The sequence below is a fragment of the Dasypus novemcinctus genome, chromosome 21 (genome assembly GCF_030445035.2).
Source record: "Dasypus novemcinctus isolate mDasNov1 chromosome 21, mDasNov1.1.hap2, whole genome shotgun sequence".
Taxonomy (NCBI): domain Eukaryota; kingdom Metazoa; phylum Chordata; class Mammalia; order Cingulata; family Dasypodidae; genus Dasypus; species Dasypus novemcinctus.
The window spans coordinates 26,662,270-26,682,454 of NC_080693.1; the positions used below are offsets into that span (position 1 = coordinate 26,662,270).

General features: G+C 37.6%; 1 protein-coding gene across 1 annotated transcript in view; it reads left to right on the forward strand.

The window, feature by feature from the left end:
- Nucleotides 1–20,185, forward strand: part of RABEP1 (rabaptin, RAB GTPase binding effector protein 1) — a 134,986-nt gene that overhangs the window by 85,109 nt on the left and 29,692 nt on the right. The window contains exons 6-10 of the mRNA XM_058283718.2: nt 6,998–7,133; nt 10,553–10,731; nt 12,883–13,014; nt 17,926–18,393; nt 19,776–19,880. Of these exons, the coding sequence (XP_058139701.1) occupies nt 6,998–7,133; nt 10,553–10,731; nt 12,883–13,014; nt 17,926–18,393; nt 19,776–19,880 (1,020 nt within the window). The remainder of the gene's footprint in view (nt 1–6,997; nt 7,134–10,552; nt 10,732–12,882; nt 13,015–17,925; nt 18,394–19,775; nt 19,881–20,185) is intronic.

Consider the following 20,185-nt stretch of genomic DNA (forward strand, 5'->3'; position numbering starts at 1 on the left):
ACCACCTCAGCTCCCTGGTCTGCTGTGTCTTTCATTATCTCTTGTCTGTCTCTCTTTTTGTTGCCTCATCTTGCTGTGCCAGCTGTCTGTGCAGGCCAGCTCTCCATGTGGTCCAGCACTCTGCACGGCCAGCATGCCACGTGGGCCAAATTGCCTTCACCAGGAAGTCCCAGGAATCAAACCCTGGACCTCCCATATGGTAGACAGGAGCCCAGTCACTTGAGTCACATCTGATTCTCCCAATGTCATTGAACATTCTTATCTATTTTGCTATCTCATTGACTTTATTTTTAAAAAATATTTATTTATTTCTCTCCCCTCCCCCCCACCCCGGTTGTCTGTTCTCTTTGTCTGTTTGCTGCATCTTCTTTGTCTGCTTCTGTTGTTGTCAGCGGCACAGGAATCTGTGTTTCTTTTTGTTGCGTCATCTTGTTGTGTCAGCTCTCTGTGTGTGCGGCGCCATTCCTAGGCAGGCTGCACTTTCTTTCATGCTGGGCGGCTCTCCTTATGGGGCGCACTCCTTGCGCATGGGGCTCCCCTATGCAGGGGACACCCTTGCGTGGCACGGCACTCCTTGTGCGCATCAGCACTGCGCATGGGCCAGCTGCACACGGGTCAAGGAGGCCCGGGGTTTGAACTGTGGACCTCCCATGTGGTAGATGGACGCCCTAACCACTGGGCCAAGTCCGCTGCCTCATTGACTTTATTAAGGACATTTGTTTGAACATCTGTGTTTAGTTGTCTCAACTCCTTTGTGTCATCTGAAGGCTTATTTTGTTCCTTTAACTGGTCCATATATTCCTGTTTCTTGATATGGATTGTAATTTTTTTGTTGGTGTCTTGACATCTGGCTTACTAGATGTATTTATTCTGGGTGCAGTTTCTCTCATTAATTTAGGCCTTTCTTGCCCTTTCTCCCTTTCTGGTTGTATAGTAGGAGCCAAGGATGTAGTTGGTGCTGTAATTTCTGGAGGCTAAAGCTGCCCGCTTTGCCCCAGAGACCGATGAAGCTTCTTCTACCTTTCTTCTTTGCCAGGGGCAGGGACCAAGGTGCAGCTGTGTGTAATAATCCAAGTTGTGCAGGCCTAGACTGTAATTGCCCAGAGAGACTGATAAAGCATCATGTCTCTTCCTCCCCTGCGTGGGGCAGGGATCGAGCTGAAGGTGTCGGCAGCTGTCTGTGTTCTGTGGGTCCAAAATGACTGCAGTTGCCCTGGTAGATTTCTGACTCTTCAGTCCGTTCCAGCTGAAGGTACCTGCAGTTACCTGGAGAGGCAGCCACCTTCCTCCCTGCCAGAGGTGGGGCTGAAGCCTAGGCTAGGACTTCATTCTGATCCGGGTGTAAAGAGGCTTGTCCCTGTTGTCACTATGATTTTCATTTGGCCCTGCTTCCCCTCATGTTGAGAGCAGAGTCAAGATGGCTGCTACTGGCCTCTTTCCAACTGGGACAGGTTCAAACTTTATCTTTTCTTAGGGTTATAGTTTAGCCAGCTGAATTTACCTATCAGTAGCTAAAGTTGGTGGCCAACTCTCTTTTCCTCCCCTGTGTTTAGGAAATGGAGCTTCCAACTTCAGCCACAGAATAGCTCCTGAGGCTGGGTAATACAATTTTTTTTTTAAAGATTTATTTTATTTATTTATTCCCCCTTCGTCGTTTTGTTCTTGCTGTCTGCTCTCTCTGCCCATTTGCTGTGTGTTCCCTGTGTCTGTTCGTCTTCTCTTTAGGAGGCACTGGGAAATGAACCTGGGACTTCCCTTGTGGGAGAATGGTGCTCAGTTGCTTGAACCACCTCAGCTCCCTGCTTTGTTGTGTCTCTCATTGTCTTTCCTCCTTGTGTTTCTTGTTGTATCATCTTCTTGTGTCATCTTGTCATGCCAGCTTGCCAGCCTTTCATGCCAGCTTGTTGTCTTGCTTGTCTTCTCTAAGAGGCACCAGGAACCAAACCCAGGGCCTCCTGTGTGGTAGACAGGAGCTCAATCACTTGAGCTGCATCCACTTCCCTGGGTAATGCAATTTAAAAAAAAATCCCCTCCTCATGTGTTTTTTTTTTTTGCTTGAGGTCTGCTCTCTGTCCATTTGCTGTGTGTTCTTTTGTGTCTGTATTTATTTTTATTTATCCCCCCCCTCACTCAGCTTACTTGTCTGCTCTCTGTGTCCATTCGTTGTGTGCTCTTCTGTGTTTTTTGCTTGTCTCCCCTTTTGTTGCATCACCTTGCTGAGTTGGCTCTCTGTGGCACCTGGGCTGGCGGCTCTCTGTGGTGCTTGTGGGCTGGTGGCACACTATGGTGCGTGGGCTAGCGGCTCTCCGCAGTGTGCAGGCAAGCCTACCTTCACAAGAAGGTCCCGGGATGCCAACCCAGGACCTCCCATATGGTAGACAGGAGCCCAACTGATTGAGCCATAGCCGCTTCCCTGGGTAATGCAATTTTAACAATGAAAGTATTGTTAAAATAAAATGCCTAGTAATTAAAGAATGAATTAACTTATGGAAAGGGGAATAAAAAAATATTTAGGATTATTTGAATATTTAGCACAAGAATCTTAGAACAATAATACAGATTGAAATAAATGGAAGGAAATAATTCAGATCAGAGCAGAAATTAGTGATATAGAAAAGCAAAAGAACAAGTGAGAATCATCATAATGAAAAAATGGAAAAAACTAATAAAATAGCCAAAGGTATAAGATACTAAACAGGAAAAATGAAGGAAATAAAAGAGAAACTCTAAGAAATGAAATGAAACATAATTTTAAATGAGTAGAGATTTTACAATAATAAATACTATGAACAATGTCATACCAATAAATTTGAAAGGGGAGATGAAATGAAAAATTTTGTAAAAATGTAGCAAAAATTGTCTTCACATGAAATAGGAAAAGAAAATTATAGATCTATCTAATTTAGGAATATGGAAGCAGAAATACTCATTGGTGGGAAATGGATGTGGCTCAAGTGGTTGGGTACCTGTTTACCACATGGGAGGTCCCAGGTTTGGTTCCTGGTGCCTCCTGAAGAAGATGAGCAAGACAGCAAGCTGATGCAACAAGATTATGCAATGAAAAGACACATGAGGAAGCACAATGAAAGACACAATAAACAGGAAGCAGATGTGGCTCAAGTGATTGAGTACCTCCCTTCCTCATGGGAGGTCCTGGGTTCCATTCCCAGTGCCTCCTGAAAAGAAGATAAGCACATGATGAACATACACAGAGAGCAGACAGAGAGTGCGAACAATGAGGGAGGGAGGCAAAAATACATAAAATAAATATATTAAATGGTGTAGGGAAGCGGACTTGGCCCAGTGGTTAGGGCGTCTGTCTACCACATGGGAGGTCTGCAGTTCAAACCCCAGGCCTCCTTGACCCATGTGGAACTGGCCCTTGTGCAGTGCTGATGGCGGGCAAGGAGTGCTGTGCCACGCAGGGGTGTCCCCCGCGTAGGGGAGCCCCATATACAAGGAGCGTGCCCCGTAAGGAGAGCCGCCCAGCGCAAAAGAAAGTGCAGCCTTCCCAGGAATGGTGCCGCACACATGGAGAGCTGACACAACAAAATGACGCAACAAAAAGAAACACAGATTCCTGTGCCGCTGACAACAACAGAAGCAGACAAAGAAGACGCAGCAAATAGACACAGAGAACAGACAACTGGGGCAGGGGGAAAGGGGAGAGAAATAAATAAATAAATCTTAAAAAAAAAAACAGCTTAAATAATATAAAAAAAATAAATGGTGTAGTTGAATGAAAAAATAATAAAGGAAAGAAATATTGTTACTAATTAGGGTTTATGTCTAGAAATTTAAGGATGGGAAATCTGTAAGGTACCATATAAAAAGATTTTAGGAGAAGAGCAATATAGTCATCTTGAATTCAGGATAGCATTTGATAAATTTAAACATTTAGTAACTTAATAAAGGGTTATTAAACCTACAGCAAACATCATCATTAATGATGAATGTTTAGAAGTTTTACCATTAATGATAGAACATTATGAGGAGGCTTGTGCTCAATGACTTTGTTCAGGTTTTGTAATCTTCCTAGATGATAAGACAAGAAAAAGGTATAAGAACTGGAAAGGAAGTGATGAAACTGATAAAATTGTATAGAAAAGCAAGAGAATGTACAAACAGATTATTAGACTTAAGAATTAGGGAAACTTGTTCCAACAAGATCAAAATATGAATGTAATGTTAATGGTGTTTTTTATAACCCAGTAATATCCAGTTAAAGAATGTAATAAGGGAGTTGGGTGTGGTTCAAACGGTTGATTTCCGACTTCCTATATGGCAGTTCCAGGTTTGGTCTCCAGTGTCTCTGAAAGACAGAAATAGATCACAAGCAAACAACTCAGAGGAGACATATGGCTTAGTGGTTGAGCGCCGGCATCCCCCATATAGTGTCCAGGGTTCAATTCTCTGCCATAATACCTTAAAAAAAAAAAAAAAAAAAGCAAAACGGCAATAGGGTCAAAGATCCCAATTCACAATAGCAGAAAAAAACTATGTTACTTAAGAATAAACCTAAAACAAGATGGGAAAGATTTTTATGGAATGCAGTATAAACCAAGACCAGGATACATTAGTGTTTCTGAGTGAAAAGACAGTATAATAAAGCAGTATAGTGCCAAATTAATCTATAAATTAAAAATTGCACTCAAAACCTAACAGGTTTTCATATGAAACTTGATAAGTAGACTCTAGAATTCACACGGACAAGCAGAGGATCAGAAATATACCCAGCATAATTTCAAATAACAAAAGGTGGGGAAAGTTGACCTATCAAATATTAAGACTTACTATAAAGCTTTGGTAATTGAAAGAGTTTGTATTGGCTTAGGTTTAAACAGATAGGCCAATGAAACAGAATGAAAGACCAGAAATACAACTATATACATATGGAAATGTGATATAGGATAGGTGGCATTACAGATTGCTTGGAAAATACCGGACTGTTAAAATATGTTTTTCAGATATAAATATGGAATAAAGTAAAATTAACTTTCTACCTCACACCTTACAAAAATTAGTTCAGGTTAATTAAAAATCTGAGAGTGAAAGTAAATCTTTAAAACTCTAAGATGAAAAAAATAAGCTTTATCTTGGGTGTATAAAAAGATTTCTCAAATAAGATAAAAAGATTGACAAACTTGGTTACATTAGAATATAAAACTTTTCTTATCAAAAGACATCACAGGAAGTTGAAAAGAGAAGTCAGTCTTTGAGAGGATAGCTGTGTCTCATATATTTGACAAAAAATCAGTATCCAAAATTAATAAAAATTGACAAGTCCATTGTTATAAATGGCCCTGTTTAAAAAAAATGGTGTAAAGGATATGGACGAGCATTTCATATAAGAGGAAACCAGAATGGTTAAAGAGTGTGAAAAGATACTCAACCTCACTGGAAACCAGGGAAATGAAAATGAAAATGGGATATCATTTACTCTAACCAGGTTGTAAGTCTTAGAGTAAAAATTTGTTGCATTCAACTAGTAATGGAGTATGCAGAACTCCTCCTGGTATCAGCTGCTGTTGTCAAATTGATTCTTTTGGAGTTTTTTTGGGGGGACCCTTGTTGCTTCCCTCTACTTTTTCCTACATTGTTGTTGATACCATATAGCTGTTTCTCTAGATATATAACTCAGTGGTTTGTCCCCATCCGCTCTCATGTGAGGATACTTTCTTTTCTGGTTTTGTTGTAGATGGCCATTGTTTTGTTTTTTTTCATGCTAGTAACTCTGTTATTGGGGTGTGGAGTGGAATTCAAGGCAATTCAAGCACCATTCCATATTGCCACCATCTTCCCAGAATTTTCCTTAATAGCTTTTGAATGTTAGAAATTTATTACGTATTAATTGAACCGAAAAATTATTCTAAGAAGTTGTAACTGATAGGATTAGTGGTTATATACCACTATTTTATGTCTCCCTTATTGACTCTGTTATCGTCAACTGAATTATCACTCTCTATAGGTGTTAGGGAAAGTACCTCACAATGGTCAGCACTTTTTCATGCTTGCTTAGCATTTTTTTGGTTGACTGACAATCTCCAGTGAAGAGTCAAATGGCAGCTTAAATAATCATTTTAGTACCAGACCAGTACTAACTAATGTGTTATATTAATGGTCTTAGAGTAAAGATAATACAGAACAGGCAGCGTCTATTTCAAGTTTAAAGAAATTGGGAAGATAAAAACATGAAAATGACCTTGAATGTGAAATTAGACTTAACCATTTGAAAGACTAAAAGTTAATTAAATGGCCAGAATTTTAGATGGGCAGTTCTTAAGACAGGATTATATAGTCCTGGATTTTCTGGAACAGGATTATATTTTGTTTTGAATATAACTATTTTAAATATTGGACTATATTGTTAATATTCTAAGAATTATAATTAATCCAGTAGAAATTTAGCATTTTGTAAAGATAGGATTTTTAAAAGTATTCTGCCCTTGCCTTCAAGTTTATGTTCGCTATAATGTGACACCATTTATTTTGTCCATCATGACTCTTATGCCTTCCATTAATATATGTAGCTGTGAAGTTGTCTCCCTTTTATAAATTTTAAGCCATTTGGAATTACTTCCCCCAAAATCAAAGAAAAGCAAACTCAACAAGAGTATGGTATCATTTTTATCCTTAGAGATTGACTACTGTTTAAAAAAACCTGAATGTAAGATAGAATGGGTACACATGTATTGGTTTGGGAATGCAATTTGAAACTACCTTTTTGGGAAGCAAGGTACAAAATTGTGTACTAACTCTGGGAGATATGATTATGGGTAATGTATACTTTTAATTATATTATTTTCCCAGGTTTCTATGGTAAGTTTGTTTTTGTTTAATAATTTAAAACTATAAATAATAAATTTTGTGAATATGAACTTATGTAAATATAAATATAAATGTAAATCTTTTGAAGACATAGCCAGATCTTACCATTATACATAAGATAGAAACTATTAAAATTTTTTATTTAATTTAGAATTGCATCTTATTTCAGGTTAAGGAATTGAATCATTATCTGGAAGCTGAGAAATCATGTAGGACTGATTTAGAGATGTATGTAGCTGTATTGAACACTCAGAAATCTGTTCTACAGGAAGATGCTGAGAAACTGCGGAAAGAATTGCATGAAGGTAAATATATATTCTGTATATTTCTGATTTCTCTAATCTTTGTCTAATTTACATTGTTCTAAGAGATGTAAATTAATTTGATATTGATTGATAATAACAGATCCTAAAATACCAACCCAATATGCTAGTGATTCAACTTAAAATTTGGAATTGGTTTGAATGTTCTCATGAAAAGTTGAAGTTGTGGGAATTTCTAAAGAAAGCTGGATGGTTAATAGCTTCTCTTTCCTCCAGGACCCCAGCGATAACTTCACAAGGCATGATCTCTGGGCAGAAAGATAATGGCTCTGAGAATTTCTACTTAAACTGTTGTTGCCCCCACACCCATTTTGATGGATGTAGCAATGTGTCCAGTGTGACAGAGAATTGTTTTTAGGAGGCAATTTTGATTTAATTTGCCTGGTAGCAGAATCATGCAGAAATTGACTGTTTTCCAGGGACCGGGAAGAAGGCTCATCCTTTTCTCATTAAAATAAAAATACACTTCTGTCTTCAGTTCTTCTAGTGATTCCTATATAGTTAGGGTTCTTAACTTTTTTGTGAAGCTTTCTCAGAATGATGTTTTTAATACATAAAATATACAAAGTTACAAAAGAAGCCAATTATAATATATGAAACAGTTATCAAAATATAAAAAAATACTTATGATACAGTAACAAATGTATTTTTGTATTAATGCATTAAATAAAAAGGTCTAGCAGCAGGTCTAATAGCTACTCTACTTTTAAAGTAGTGAAAAGCATAAGTGATATATTAAGATACCTGTTACAACTGTAATAACATATGAAAACATGTGGGATTTCTATTGGTGACCAAGTGATAGGTATCATTATACTATTGTGATTTGTTGTCTACATTTTGTAATTGAAGGAAATGCTAAATTTTAGTTAGAGGCTAGTGAAAATAAGGATGTCAATTTTTAATCCTTATCCAAATGCATGAACCCCTCAAAATCTTACACTTGTTGCCGGTTACACTAGTAACATATTTTAATATGCAGGATTAGGATTGTGGTGATAGAATCCTACAATGAATGAAGTATATCAAATGCTGTGGAAAATATAGCTATTATATAAATAATTGAGGTTTGCTTATGAGTTAGGTTTTTCCAAATAATGGAAAGATGAAATGACATAAGCTTACAGAAAGCATCATAAAATATCATGAAAATAACCCAAACGTTGAGTACGTCTTTGGCTTTCAGTTAAGTTTTCACATGTACTGTTGCAGTCATAAAGACATCCATATCTGAAGGATGTCCAGAAGAGTGAGGAATTGCTGTTTAAACTGTGTGCCTCAACCCCTTCCAGGAATAGTTTGTTATCGAGGCTACCAAACCTTCATAGTATACTTGGAAAAGTATCTGAGAAAGATAATTAAAATGAGGAAGAGAATGGAGTAGTTTCTATACTGAAACACTCACACCAAAAAAAGAAATTGAGTCTTTAAATGAATAGATAAAAATTGAGCAGCAGTGTAACTTATAGTCTAATTTGGGGATTTGGATATGCAACCACATTAGTGTAATTGCATTTTATAGATGATATGCTTAGAAGTATGTTAGGATGCAGCGGTCCCACAAATGAAGAGTGGTCAGTTCTTTTTGTGTTAGGAATGGATACGCCTTCTTTAAAGTATTTGTTCTTAAGTGAAGTTTAGAAAGATGGGTAGGTATTTGCCATATAATAAAAAATGAGCATGGCATTCAAGACAGTTTGCATAGTAACAATGTAAGGAAGTTAAGAAAGTAATTCAGCACAACTGGGATGCAAGAGACAGTGGAGCAAAGTATGAGATAGGAGAGGCATAGGCCAGGTATGGAGGCCTTATGCTTAGGATTTTGGATATTATCAAGTGGGCAGTAGGGAGTCTCTGAAGATTTGTGTGTTGTTTTTTTTTTTTAATAACAACTTTTTTGAGTTATTATAATTGATAGGCAATAAAGATCACCCTTTTAAAATATACAGTTTAGTGTTTTTTAGTACATTCACAAAGTTGTGCACCATCACCACTATTTAAAATTTCAGAACATTTTCATTATCCAAGAAAGAAACCCTGTATCCATTAGTAGTCACTTCCTGTTTCTTCTCTTCCCTGACAAGGACTCATTTATTTTCTGAGTACAGGCAGAATAGGGTTTGCCTATTCTGAATGTTTCATATACATGGGATCATATAATATGTAGTCTTTTGTGTCTGGTTTCTTTGAAGGGTTTTAAGCTGGGGAGTGATAAAATCAGTTTCGCATTTTAGAAAGTTCAGTTTGATAATAGTGTGGAGGACAGAATAGAGAGGGCCAGAAGAACAAGAAAGGGACTGCTGTTGTAGTTGTTTAAGTCATTAGGGCTGATTTAAGGCAGAAGCCAGGAGATGGTTGTGCTGTCCTGCAAAGGAAGTAGAATGAGTAGGTCTCTGTCACAGCTGAATGTGTTGGGTTGAGGAAACGTCACAAGTCTGAGTTTTCTCTAAGGTTTCTAGCTTGGGTGCCTGGGTAGATGGGCTGGATAGACATTACTGTTTTAAAAAATAGAAAATGGTTGAACTGTTAAGTATCAGCAATATAAACATTTTGCAAAAAATAAGAAAAAAAAAGATGAATTTAAAGAAAACAGAAAAAATTAAGAACATTTTGCAGTGATTCCTTTATTATCCTGAGTGGTCAAAACTAAATAGGGGGAGTGAGTGTAGCTCAAGTGGTTGCGTGCCTGCTTCCCACGTATGAAGTCCCAGGTTTGATCTTCGGTACCTCCTAAAAACAAACAAATGAAAACAAAACCCAACTCCCATTGGGGAGTGGATGTAGCTCAGTGGTTGAGCGCCTGCTTTCCATGTATGAAGTCCTGGGTTAAATCCCTGGTACTTCCAAAAAAAATACAACAAAAAATGAAATAGACTCCCATATTCCTAGGTGTCAGATTTATCAGAATGTATTAAAGACAGGAGTGGTTACTATGTCTTTGGCCTTTATAGCAATGTTCCCCAAAGTGTATTCCTTTGAATACTTGTCATGTGATTTGCACTATGAATAAAGGTATTTTTGGTCAAATAAATTTGGGAAATGTTGTATTATATATCCTACCCCTACCCCTAAGAAAACACAGGCATAATTAAGACTTTGAGTTAAAGTCCTGCAGTAAAAAATCTTAAAAAATTAATTTAACCCAGGGTTTCTAAAACTGAGAACAGAAATCTTCTTTCACATGTTCTTCCTAGGAGGACACTTTGAAAGACCCTGCTTTAGAGGGATGGTGTGGGGACAGCAGCCATGTCCACCCATAAGTTGCCCCTTGGTGCCAGTCAGAGGCAGAATCCTAGCCAGAATAGACCATTGGCCAGATATGGTCTAGTAGCCCTTTGTTAAAGAAATTGCCTACCATTAAAATTCAGTGTTTTTGATTGGGGGGGGTGGTTCCTAAACAGTTTGCCATCTCTTGGAGCAAGAGCGACAACAACACAACCAGTTAAAACACACATGGCAGAAGGCCAATGACCAGTTTCTGGAATCTCAGCGTTTGCTAATGAGAGATATGCAGCGAATGGAGATTGTGCTAACCTCAGAACAGCTCCGACAAGTTGAAGAACTGAAGAAGAAAGATCAGGTGAATAGCAGTTTTTAGGACTTGCTTGCTTTGTTTATAATGCACCCCCTCAAGATTGTATTACTTTATATATATTAGAGATTGACAAACTGCAACAAGGTGATTTATGCCATTTTAAAAGCTGCATTTGAATGATTTTACTTTTCAACATTAGAAATGGCCTTGTCTGGGGGAAAAACTGATTTAGAAATGATCCTTTTCCAAGACTGTAGAATGCAACAGTGCCTATTTATGAGAAAATCTTTCTCTACAGTGCTGTCCATTTGTTCTAGGGCTCCTGAATTGTGTAAATCCAGGCCAGGTCTTTTGTGATGTTGCTCTAAAAGCTTCATCAGAAGGTGACATTGTGGGGATGGAGAGGCTGAGTAATATGAAAAAGCAGGTGTCCAAAGTGCTGTACAGCCACTTTATCTTTTTTAATTACATGAATAATATACAAATTCATCTCCATGTTAAAATTATTTTTTAACATGAATTAAATACACAGAAAGTGAAAATTTCCCTTGGCAAGTCCTATACCTCCCCTTCCCACTTTCTATCAGTTTGGTAGTTAGTCTTCTAGGCTATTTCTGTATGTTTATGAGGGTATATTCGGCATTTGTGTTTTTTTGTTGTTGCTGTTTTTTTTTTTCTTCATACGCATGGTATCATAGAATAAGTATCCTATAACTTATTTTTCATCTAAGCTTTGTCTTTGATATCTTTTCATATTAGTGAACTATCTCATTCTTGTTAACTGGTACTGTAATTGGTATCTTCTTTCTCCTGGTAGTGGGACTCTAGATGGTTTCCAATTTTTTTTTTTTTTTTGTCATTTCAGTGTTGCAGCTAATATCCTAATATATTCATACTATGTCATTTAATTCCCTAGGATAATCTGCCTAGAAGTGTTCACTGCTTCCCTAGGTATTGTAAGGACTGTTTTAAATTGTCCTACGTGACTTAGGTTAGATTTTGTGTTTCAGAAGCTTCTTTTTAAAAAAATTTCTTTTCTTTCTCTTAATTCTGACTTCATCTTGTTTGTAGACACAACCCATGAGAAAAGGGTTTAGATTCTAAAGCACAGAATCTAATCATGCCTCTCCTTTTACCCATTAAAACAGTCTGAACTCTGGAGATGGTTATTTTTAAGGCCTTTATTAACATTTGTTGAGGTCTTATTAAGTGCCAACATTGTGCTAAGGCTTAATATATACAAAGCTTTATTTCAAGCAATTCTCAAGAGATAAAACAAAACTCTCCGTAGTAGGTAGGGACTACGATATTATCCATATTTTATGGATGAAGAAACAGACTGAGAGAGGTAATGGTTTGAGCCAATCTTTCTCTGATTCTAGAGTCTGAGCACTTAATCACTACCCCTTCTCCCATTTGCCTCATCTATTTTTGTGTGCTTGCTCTATTTCAGATCACATCTGGTTATTTTTTTCCCACATGCCTTCCCCTTCTCTTTTTGGCCCCTGTAACTTTGTACTTGCTGCCTTTCTCCTTGGAACCCCTGCCTGTCTCCTCTCACACAACTGGCAAACTCATCTTTCTGATTTTTCAAGGGCCATTTGAAGAGTTAATTCCTGTGAACCCCCTTTCCTAGCTCCCTCAAATGAAATTAATCATTGTTATTTCTCCTGTTCTAAAATGTTGTGTATACTTGTATAGTAATGTAATTGTGTCTGTGTTTGTCCCGGCCCCCTAGGCTTTTTTAGAAAGGGCATTGAAGGTACCTTAATTTGTTTTTGTTGAGTAAATTAGTACATCAATTCCAATCATTCCTTTTGTATTTCGTGTAAATTTGCCATCAGTGTGTGTTTCTAATGGATATGTAATACAGTGTTTTCCTTTTTCTTTTCTACAGTAATCAGAAGGAATGCTCTGTGAATTTTCCTTTCTTGGGTCATTTGAAGAGGCATATTTTTGCTTTCTTTTGTTAGCTGCTTCTTGATTTCTTCTTTATACTAGTGGTCATACTTTGGGCCTATATTCTTAAAACATTTTATCATGACCAAAGACCCCTAGGTGTGATTACAAAACAAACTTAAGTCTCCAGTCTTCTCTTATCATGAAGTGCCGCTGTTTTGAGTTGTTAAAGAACTATATGACTTATTCAGTACATATTACCTGGGTAATCTGTATGTTTTTCTTCCTAACCTTTAGGAAGAAGATGAGCAACAAAGACTTACTAAGACAAAGGATCACAAAAAAACAGATGTTGAGGAAGAAGCAAAAATACCAGTAGTATGTGCTTTAACTCATGAAGAATCTTCAGCCCAGTTATCAAATGAAGAGGTATAGTGATTCTATCATTAAAATCAGTGTATAGAAAATGTCTCATTTTTATCTGTCTCATACATTAATAAATTATAGTTTTCATATAGGAAGTACAGAGCTACTAGTTGAAAAGTAAATAAAATGAAAGCACTTATTTTCAGTCCCTGTTTTTTTTTAAGATTTATTTTATTTATTCCCCCCTCCCCCCCTTGTTGTTTTACGCTTGCTGTCTGCTTTCTGTGTCCATTTGCTGTGTGCTCTCTGTGTCTGCTTATTTTCTCTTCTCACCTTCTCTTTAAGGAGGGAACCAATCCTGGGACCTCTGATGTGGGAGAGAAGTGCTCAATCGCTCAAGGCACCTCAGCTCCCTGGTTTGTTGTCTCTCATTGTCTCTCTTTGTCTCTTTTGTTGCACCAGCTCACCTTCACCAGGATGCCCTGGGAAATGAACCCAGGATCTCCCATATGGTTGGCAGAAGCCCAGTCGCTTGAGCCACATCCATTTCCCCAATTCTTGTTTTTAAGATAGTATAGGAAGAACTATTTGAAGTATGTCTGTGAAATAATTTTTTTTAAAGTTTTTTTTTATTTTTTATTTTTTTTAAGAATTGGTATTTATTTATTTATATATTTTTTATTTCTCTCCCCTTTCCCCCACCCCTCCCCAGTTATCTGTTCTCTGTGTCTGTTTGCCGTGTGTTCTTCTTTGTCAGCTTCTGTTGTTGTCAGCAGCACCGGAATCTGTGTTTCTTGTTGTGTCAGCTCTCCGTGTGTGCGGCGCCATTCCTGGGCAGGCTGCACTTTCCTTCACGCTGGGCGGCTCTCCTTACAGGGCGCACTCCTTGCACGTGGGGCTCCCCTACGCGGGGACACCGCTGTGTGGCTCGGCACTCCTTGCGTGCCTCAGCACTGCGCATGGGCCAGCTCCACACGGGGCAAGGAGGCCCGGGGTTTGAACCTCGGCCCTCCCATGTGGTAGACGGACGCCCTAACCGCTGGGCCAAGTCCGCTTCCCTGTGAAATAACTTGATGTCCTTTTTTCCAGTGGTTCCAAAATAAAACATGAGAAAGAATCTTTAATAATATATGCAAAATCTTTATTTGATGTGAAGAGTAAATGTTGCTACTACTTAACTTTGAGCTTTTTGTTTAAAAGACATTATCTAAAATGTTAAAACAAAACTCTCTGTAGCGTATATGTGAGTATTAACATAGTATTCAGTCTTAAGCCCTCAGAATACTGGATAAGGTTTGCCGGTTTGTGAACGGGATAGAGTAGAACATTTCAGGTATTGGGAAGTGTAAGGTGGTGTTCCCATGGCCTTGTCACCTCTCATCCACAGTGTGGTAACAGCTCCTGGCCAAGTTTCTGTCTCAGCCTGGTTCACTTCTGTGTGCTTCAGCATTACTGACCTTTTTCTTAAGTGCAGCTGTAGTCAGGCCACTCCTTTAATCAGAACCCACCACTGACTTCCATTGCCTACATAATTCAGACAACCAAAGCCCTTCATAATATGAACTCTGTTTTCACTAAGTTGGTTGTCTTATTGTGCTATGCTCTCCATCTCACATTCTCGTTCCTTCATTTGGAATGCTTACCTTCCTCTGCCTTTCTGAGTATTGGAATTTTTCTATTTAGCCTTCAAGACTCATGCTGGTATCTCTTATTCAGTGAAGGAAATGCTTCTCTTGCTGCCTTTAGGATAAAATTTAAGGTCCTTAACTTGTCATATGTAAGGGTCTTCACAGTTGGATGGCCCTTCCAGCCTTACCTACTGGACCTCACTTCACCTACACCCCATGCTTTTGTGCCTTGTTTATACAGTGCTTGATGTTTAGAATTGCCTACTCACTGCCCCCAACCTCATCTTCTTTCCAGGCTTGGTGAACTAATATCAGTCAAATTGAATAAAGATCTCTTATTCATGCTCAGAGATATCATGTTTCTGTTTAGTTTGCAGATTTACTCTAAGCCATGTATAATCTACTTCCTGGTGGCTTTTATTTCCATGTTTATGGATTGTTGATGTTAAAAAATACTTTTCTAAAAATCCTAGTAGACATTGCAAAGTATGACGTAGTTGTTTTTCTACATTCTTTGTTTTGGAATGTATACCGAGGACCACTTAGAGTGATAGACTCCAGGAGAGTGTCTCAGGTTGGGGATGCAGTCAGATATTATGTGGTTTTTACATTATATATCCAGGAATGTTTGAAAAGTAATATTTAAGCATGAAAACAGGACAGAAGGATTTTTTATTGTCATTTGCTATGAAGTATTTGTCTTATTTTTTGATTCTGTCTTAAAAGATCTATATGATATTGTACCTAACATTATTTCCTGACATTTGATGTATCTTTTACACTTTCAGATCTGATATTTTACAATTTGTATAATTGCTTTGTGTTTGATAATCATGACAGTTTGCTTTAGCCTCTTGCCTTCAAGTTAATATGGAAGCTTTAGAGACTTAGATTTATAGCTGAAGACTAGGACCTCATATCTTCCTTAACCTGATGCTTAGAATATGTTTTTCTCATTACAAAAGTAATATTTTTCATTGTGGAAAATATGGAAAGTACAGAAAAGGCCATACAAAATAAAAATAACTGGTAGGTAATTTTACCTACCCAGAGATAACCACTGTTAACATTTTGGTATGTATGAACTCTCTTTTCCCTCTCTCCCTCCCTTCCTCCTTTCCTCCCTTCTTTCTTATGATAACATGTATGTGTTTCTCTTTGTACTTCTTATGTATAATCCAGATTATAATTGTATTTAATGTTTTGTATCTTTTTTCCACTTAAACCTATCTTTAAGATTTTGGTACACCATTAAATGTTTTCCCCCAAAGTGATATTTAATGGCTGATAGTATTTCAGAATGTAAACCTTCTTTAATTTAGTTGGCCACTTCACTATTAATAGGTAGTCAAGTTGGTTTCATTTTTTACTGCTATAAAGTTTTCACTATTAAAAATAATGACATAATATATGATATATAATTCTTCCTTATACAAAAATCATTATGGACATATCTGATTATTTCCTTAGTATAAGTTCTTGGGAAAAGAACTGCAGAGTTCATGGGCATAAACATACTTAAGGCAATCTTAGAACATACTGCTTAATTATCCTCCGGACATATAACAGTTTACATTTTCCCCAGAAGGATATGTTCCTTATACTTTTACCAGTATGGTAGTTTGGTGTTTTTAAAATGGTTCTCTTGACTTTTCTGCCCTTGTTCCCTTCCCTCTTACATGTCACAGCAGCATTTTTTGTGATAGCAGTAGGTTTTAGTCTCCTTTGTAAGTTAATAAAATGGGTTGTTATTCCAGTTTTTATTAGGATACTTACTTGAGTGTAGTCTCATTTCTTTAGTATTGGGGCTTTGCCATAGCTACCTTAATATGTACTAGATTTGTTTTCCTTATCATTTGGAATTTCACAAACGAGTTAAAAATTGATAGAGAAATTAACATCAAATTTATCAGCTTTTTATTATGCTAAGAATATTTTTAAAACACTAAAAGCTCTGTTCTTTAGTCATATCCAGTTCATAACAGAAAATGCATTCAACAATAAAAAGTAGAAAGGATATAATCTTAAAAGATAACTCATTAAATTATCTTTTTTTTAGTTCCAAGAAAAATTTGCTACATTGTCCTAGTTTTATTCATTTTTGCCTTAACTGTGCAACTGTATCATAGAGTTACAATCCTCATTTCACCCTTCCCTCCGCTCCTGGCAATCACTAATCTGACATCTGTCTCTATAGATTTATCTATTGTGGCTATTTCAGAAAGATGGAATCATACAATATGTGCCCTTTTGTGCCTGGCTTCTTTCACTTAGTGCACCACATTTAGTATATTGATTATACCTCGCTTGGAAGTTGGTTTCCAGGATACCTCATTCTCCTCATTTCCTTTTGATCTACTCCTTCTGCTGTCCCTTGGCAAAATGTTGGTGTTCTTCCAAGCCTGCCCTTGGCTGTCTTCTGACTTGTAATACCATTATATGATGGTTACAGAGACTCTAAAGATTTATATTTCCTCTATCTGGTGAACATCTCTACTTGGATATACAACAAGCACCTCATACTCCAACATACTCAACGCTGAATTTCAGGAGACCTTCCCTAAATCCTCAAGCCTGGGCTAAATTCCTTTCCTTGAGCATTCTATAACAAAGCTAAAGCCCATCATTTTATCAAATATTATATTATCATAGCCTTATTACTTTTTTATTCTTTTCATGAAACTAAACATCTTTTTTTTTTTAAAGATTTATTTATTTCTTCCTTTCCCCCCACCCCGCCCCAGTTGTCTGTTCTCTGTGTCTGTTTGCTGCGTGTTCTTTGTCTGCTTCTGTTGTTGTCAGTGGCATGGGAATCTGTGTCTCTTTTTGTTGCGTCATCTTGTTGTGTTAGCTCTCCGTGTGTGCGGTGCCATTCTTGGGCAGGCTGCACTTTCTCTCGTGCTAGGTGGCTCTCCTTACGGGGTGCACTCCTTGCCTGTGGAGCTCTCCTACACGAGGACACCCCTACGTGGCACGGCACTCCTTGTGCGCATCAGCACTGCACATGGGCCAGCTCCACATGGGTCAAGGAGGCCCGGGGTTTGAATCGCAGATCTCCCATGTGGTAGACAGATGCCCTATCCATTTGGCCAAGTTCGCTTCCCTAAAACTAAACATCTTGATGTCAGGGATTGTATGTTGTTCACTGTTGCATCCTTGGTTCCTGGTTTACTGCCCCAGCATATGGAAGACACTCAATAAATATTTGTTCAGTGAATATGTAAAGGTAGCACATTAATGATTTTCATGTCTAATGTGTGGTAAAGTACATTTAATATATACTAATTTTTCTGTTTGGAAATACAGAGAATTGTCTAACTCAGTAATATATATTTTCATATTTCAGGAACATTTAGATAGCACTCGTGGTTCAGTCCATTCCTTAGATGCAGACTTACTGTTGCCATCTGGAGATCCATTCACTAAATCAGACAGTGACATGTTTAAGGATGGACTGAGGAGAGCACAGTCTACAGATAGCTTGGGAACCTCGGGCTCATTGCAATCCAAAGCTTTAGGCTATAACTGCAAAGCAAAGTCTGCCGGAAACTTGGATGAATCGGATTTTGGACCATTGGTTGGAGCAGATTCTGCATCTGAGAACTTTGATACTGCCTCCCTTGGGTCACTGCAAATGCCAAGTGGGTTTATGTTAACCAAAGATCAGGAAAGAGCAATTAAGGCGATGACACCAGAACAAGAAGAGACGGCTTCCCTCCTCTCCAGTGTCACCCAGGGTGTAGAAAGTGCGTATGTGTCCCCCAGTGGTTACCGCTTAGTCAGTGAGACGGAATGGAATCTCCTGCAGAAAGAGGTCAGTTATCTTTCTGACTTTTTTCCTGTTGCTCACTCCAAGGGGAACTGAGTAGCTATGGGATTTATTGTTCCTTGGGTAGACACTCCTAGAGCCAATGCAGGCAGAGTTGCCAGGAAATTGGATGTTAACCCATATCATCTTACCCTTGTCATATTCTGCTTTGGCTGCTTGGGATAGAGAAGGGAACAAGTAAATTACATTGAGTTTGAACTTCTCTACTTGTAGTCACACCTCTGAAATTGGAGCAAAACTAATTGAATAGCATTGCTAATTTTAAGTTAGAGTAGCTTGAATTTTGTTTTGCAGTTTTCTGTGATCTCTATGTATTTCAAGACTCACAGTTTCTTCTTTCCTCTAGATTTAAATTTCAAATTCTTGTCAGCACTTGATGCTAAGAGTAGATTTAAGGAGAGGGTGGAAATATGGGAGAGAAAAGAATGCAACCATATATATATATAATATATATATATATATATATATATATATTTTTTTTTTTTTAGGTCCTGGGGATTGAACCCAGGACCTAGTACTTGGGAATCAGGTGCTCAACCACTGGAGCTACATCTGCTCCCCTGAATGCAGCCTTTAAATGAGCATAATTTCCCTGCTAATAGTATTCATAAACTCAGGAGTAAGATTAGAAAATATAAATTGTTTATTTTTATTTTCTTAAAAATTTAAGTATATATTTGCATAGTGCTTCACAGATTACAAAACCCTTTCACATACCTCATCTCAAGGTTCCTGATAACAATGAGGTAATCAGGGCATGGTTGTCCCTACTTTACAAGAGAGGAAATGGGCTCAGAAAGGTCAAGTGAGTCACTCAAGTTTCCCCTTAACTTAGGTTAAAATACAGGTTTTCTGACTTCCAGTCCTTTCCTTTACTGAGCTACTACTTTTCTTTAAAGAAGCTGTTGATCAATAGTTGGGACGGCTTATTAAGCATGAAAGAATCTCTTTTCCTTGGTCTCATGCAAAACATGTGAGAAGGTGCTACTTAATAGTTTCTTACATATTTTGTAACTGGAGCTGGTGAAATGATGAAATGGCACTTTTTTCTTCTTCTTGGTGGGTGTTACTGATTTAAATTGTGAGTACCATGGTGTAATATCTTTTGCTTGCTTTTTGTTTTTCTCAAATGTAATATGTTTAGTAGCCTTAGCCTCTAATATCTTTGTTTTCCTATCATAGTCATACTGAACATTATGACTTCTTAGGATCTGGTCCTATTTTGTAACTTATTGTAAAAGTCCCTGAAGAAATTTACTAGCGTACTAGTTTGCGTAGCTTAGTTAAGACTATGCATGTACTTCTCAAGTATGTGATGTGGAATTACATTGCTTTGCCTGATAAGAGGTAATTTTGATGCCCTTCAGGTACATAACGCAGGAAACAAACTTGGTAGACGTTGTGATATGTGTTCCAATTATGAGAAACAGTTACAAGGAATTCAGATTCAGGAGGCTGAAACAAGAGACCAGGTGAGTTTTCTTTTGGATATGACAAATTGGTGAGCTGTTGTGGTTTTCATTGGAGATGTACATTTTTTTTTTGGGCACTTGCTTTATGAAACATACCCGTCCTGTTATAAAATAATCTGGTACATCCAGTGTCAGTTATATTTCCAGTGGGAGCTCACTAGAACCACTGCTTTTGTGTATCTCTTCCTCATTAGTTTGCCCAACAACATCACAGGTCAGTTCAATTTTTACAAAAGCACTGTCAGTGAAATCAGTATTTGAAATCTTCATTGCTTAATTGCCTACTTTTTTGTTGTTAAAACTTT